General features: G+C 46.5%; 1 protein-coding gene across 1 annotated transcript in view; it reads left to right on the forward strand.

Annotated features, from left to right (window-relative positions):
* LOC123234424 (ankyrin-3-like) overlaps positions 1-3,728 on the forward strand; it is a 69,813-nt gene that overhangs the window by 52,478 nt on the left and 13,607 nt on the right. Inside the window, exon 9 of the mRNA XM_044660325.1 lies at positions 2,892-2,990. Within this exon, the coding sequence (XP_044516260.1) occupies positions 2,892-2,990 (99 nt within the window). The remainder of the gene's footprint in view (positions 1-2,891; positions 2,991-3,728) is intronic.

The following is a 3,728-nucleotide window of genomic DNA, read 5'->3' on the forward strand; positions in this document are numbered from 1 at the left end:
AAAGAAAGAAAGAAAGAAAGAAAGAAAGAAAGAAAGAAAGAAAGAAAGAAAGAAAGAAAGGGTCAGTTGGGAGAACAGGTTCTAGAATAAAAATCATATACCACAAATGCCTCCCATTTTCTCTGCGCTCCCAGGAAAAGAGCCAGGCTCAGGTCCTGTTAGATAGCTCATGTCAAGTGCCTGAGAGCTTTTTTTTGGCTATTCTGCCCACTTTGCCCTATTCTACATAGCTAACGAGCCGTTTTGCATCCCTTTAGAAACCGACAGAATGTCTGCTTTGGTTTATATCCTAGACACAGGGTCTCAATGGAAGGGGTACACCTCTCCACCACTGCTTACTGCAACCCCTTGGTGCATTCCTATCCTTAGAGAGCATCCTCTCTGCCTTTCCAAATATCTTTAGTAGAAGACATAAGCCTTAGACGGAGAGCCTGACTCTGCCTCTGACTAGTGTGTTACTGGATATATTACTTTCCCTCCCAGGAAAATTAGCTTCTTTGTGTCTAAAATGAGGTGGTTTCACTGATGCTTCTGAAATTCAGACAGCTCTGGTATTCTGGGCTACCCAACAGCTAGAAACCATCCTACAATATTTCCTATAATATGTCCTGAATCCCATTCCAGCATTCGGGCCATCCATCCATCCATCGTCTCACCCTCTTGTTATGTACCGGTCCTCCTCTCTTTCTAGGAATACAGGGATAGAATCATAAGATCATTGACTTCAATGGTTAAAGAGCCAAGCCTGGATATGGGAGGGTCTGGATTCAAATCTGGCCTCAAGGACACTTCCTAGCTGTGTGACCCTGAGCAAGTCACTTAACCCCCATTCCCTAGTCCTTACCACTCTTCTGCCGTGGAATCAATAGACAGCATTGATCCTTAAGACAGAAGGGAAGGGCTTTCAAAGAAAAAATATATCTATATCATAGGCTATAGCTTAGGTACATAGGCTGGTACCCCTCATTTCCTGGATTAAATGGAAGTACCAAGAAGTTAACTCATTGGCTCAGAATCATGCAAACTGAATGAGCAGGATTTGAATTCAGGCTTTCTTGACTAATTTCTTTTATCCATACATACACCCTTTAGAAAAAAAGTTTTGTTTGTTTGTTTGTTTGTTTGTTTGTTTTGCAGCTGCAGAGAGGGAGGTAGTGAATGCTGGGATCCTGGAAGAGTAAATCAGAACATTTTTTTGTCTTTTCCTTTCATTTTTTAAAGGACATTCTGGCCATTAAACTTTTTTGTATTGATTGTTTTGCCTTGTAGCTTGGATTCTTTGACTCCAGTGAGGCCAGAGGCTGTCCAAGAGCAGAGTCAGGCAATCTGGGGTTCAAATGGATGAGCAGGAATTTTACGAGTAGATCAGGTGGAATCCTAGGAATGCTTGGGCATTGTAAACATGACCTAAAAATGTCATTTTCTTCCCACTGGACAAGGCGAGGCAGAGTGTCCAGGACCAGGGAGAGGATAGCCCCACTGGACTTTGCCCTGGTCAGATCACACCTGGAGGGTTGTGTTCAGTTCAAGGTATATCACTGAGGAGGTTAGGTGGTGTAGGGGATAAATTCCTAGACATGGAATCAGGAAGATCTGAATTTAAATCCTGCCTCTGAAACCTCCCAGCTGGGTGACCTTGGGCAGGTCACTTAACTACCATCTACTTTAGTTTCCTCACCTGCAAAATGAGGGAACTGAGCTTGATGGCATCCAGGGTCCACTGCTCTAAGTCTATGATGCTAGGACGTAGAGAAGACTGTCTAGAAGAGGCAGCCGCCATGGTGAAGCACCTCAGACCATGCTCCATGAGGACACTCTGGACCATTCAAGGAGGTTGTGGGGGTGAGGAGTGGGGAGAGGGCTGGAGCTGGATCTTACCTCTCCTTCTGACTGTCAGATTTGAATTCTTTCTGGATGGAGGGTGAGACTTGAGCTCTTTGCCCCCTGGAGGCAGAACCAGGAATTGATGTAGCAAAGTCAGATTTAGGCTGGAGTTTGGGGGAAAAAAACCTTCCTCACCATGAAAGTTCTCCCACTGTGGAATGGGTTGGCTCAGTGGGGAGTGAGTCCTCCATCACTGAAGATTCCACCAAGGCTGAATGGCTTCTCATGAGGGGTCTAGTAGAGGACAGTCCAATCTGAGTTTGGATTGGACTAAATGGTCTTGGAAATACTTTGCAACTCCAGGATTCTGGGAACTGGAAAAGATGATTAAATGGCTTTGATTTTCTTCCTGGTCTTACCAAAGGGAAGTTTCCACGTAGAAACACTTCTAAAGTTTGAATCAGTGGGGCCGGCTTTGAACTCCAGCTCAGCCTCTTTCCATTAGCTTACACTGGAGGCAGCCTAGAGACTGGAAGACCTGAGTTCAAATCTGGTCTTAGACACTTATTCCGTGGGTGACCCTGGGCAGGTCATTTAACCCTGTTGGTCTCAGTTTCCTCCGCTGTAAAAATAGGCATCATAAGAGCAGCTCTCTCCCAGGGATTTCATGAGGATCAAATGGGATAATAACTGGAAGGAGCTTAGTTAGCAACGTTAGCTCTCATCATCAGCATCATCATTATCACCATTATTATGATTATGTCCATCTTCCTTATTTGAGAAGAAGAAATCGAGGGCCAGAGGGGAGATGACCCCACCACAAGTTCGTGGCAGATCCTGGACTCAAACTTATCCCCATTCTCAGATCAAGGTTCTTGCTACTCCCCCATGCTGTAGGCTTTGGGCAAACTCTTGTCCAAGTTTTTAAATTTAGCTACTTTTGCAAAAGTGATTCAGATGCTGATGTCTTTGGGCAACTTCGCCCCAGGCAGGGGAACTGGCTTTCCGCATATTCTGGCAAGGCCAATGTGTGTTTGGTAAAACGTGTCTGTATTTGTCACCCACAGAATGGTTTCACACCCCTTCATATCGCCTGTAAGAAGAACCGAATTAAAGTTATGGAACTTCTCCTGAAACATGGCGCATCCATCCAAGCTGTAACGGAGGTGAGTTTGGGGACGTGGTTCGAATGGCATCTTGAGGAAGCCAAGACGGGGGCTCCGGCCTCAGAGGGCTCCTCGGCTTTGCTCTGTGCCACGCTGTAGACCGAGCAGCACTGGGTCATAAGGAGGGTTAGGCAAAAGAGGAGGGAGGACGCCACGTGAAGGCATCAGTGCCCACCGAGGCCCGTCAGAGGCACCACCTCCTGGTGGAGTGTGGATGAGCTCCCCCTCCACACGCCAAGGGGCCCCTCGCAAGTGCTCCTGGTCTCCTGTGGAATGAAGATTGTTTCTCCTCATGTGATACAGAAACATTGTTCTGAGCTCATCCAGACCAACAGTCTAGATATGGCTGGACGAGGTCAGGAAAGTCTCCTCGACTTCTTCCACAAGACCAAGTAACTGATATTTATGGTCATCAGCAGTTCAGAAGAGTGTCAGTAAACATGGGTCAGGTACACTGGCCTCTCAGAGGCTGTGAACTCATTTACTTTGGGGGCATATAAATGATCCTGAAACTCTCTCTCTCTCTCTCTCTCTCTCTCTCTCTCTCTCTCTCTCTCTCTCTCTCTATCTATCTATCTATCTATCTCTGTCTCTCTCTTTCCCTTTTCTCTCTGTCTCTCTCTGTGTCTGTTTCTCTCTGTCTCTGTCTCTCTGTTGCTCTCTCTCCCTCCCCCCCTCTCTCCCTCTCTCCCTCTGTCTCTCCCTCTCTCTCTCTTTCTCTGTCTCTGCTTCTCTCTC

The sequence above is a fragment of the Gracilinanus agilis genome, chromosome 2 (genome assembly GCF_016433145.1).
Source record: "Gracilinanus agilis isolate LMUSP501 chromosome 2, AgileGrace, whole genome shotgun sequence".
In the NCBI taxonomy this organism is placed as follows: domain Eukaryota; kingdom Metazoa; phylum Chordata; class Mammalia; order Didelphimorphia; family Didelphidae; genus Gracilinanus; species Gracilinanus agilis.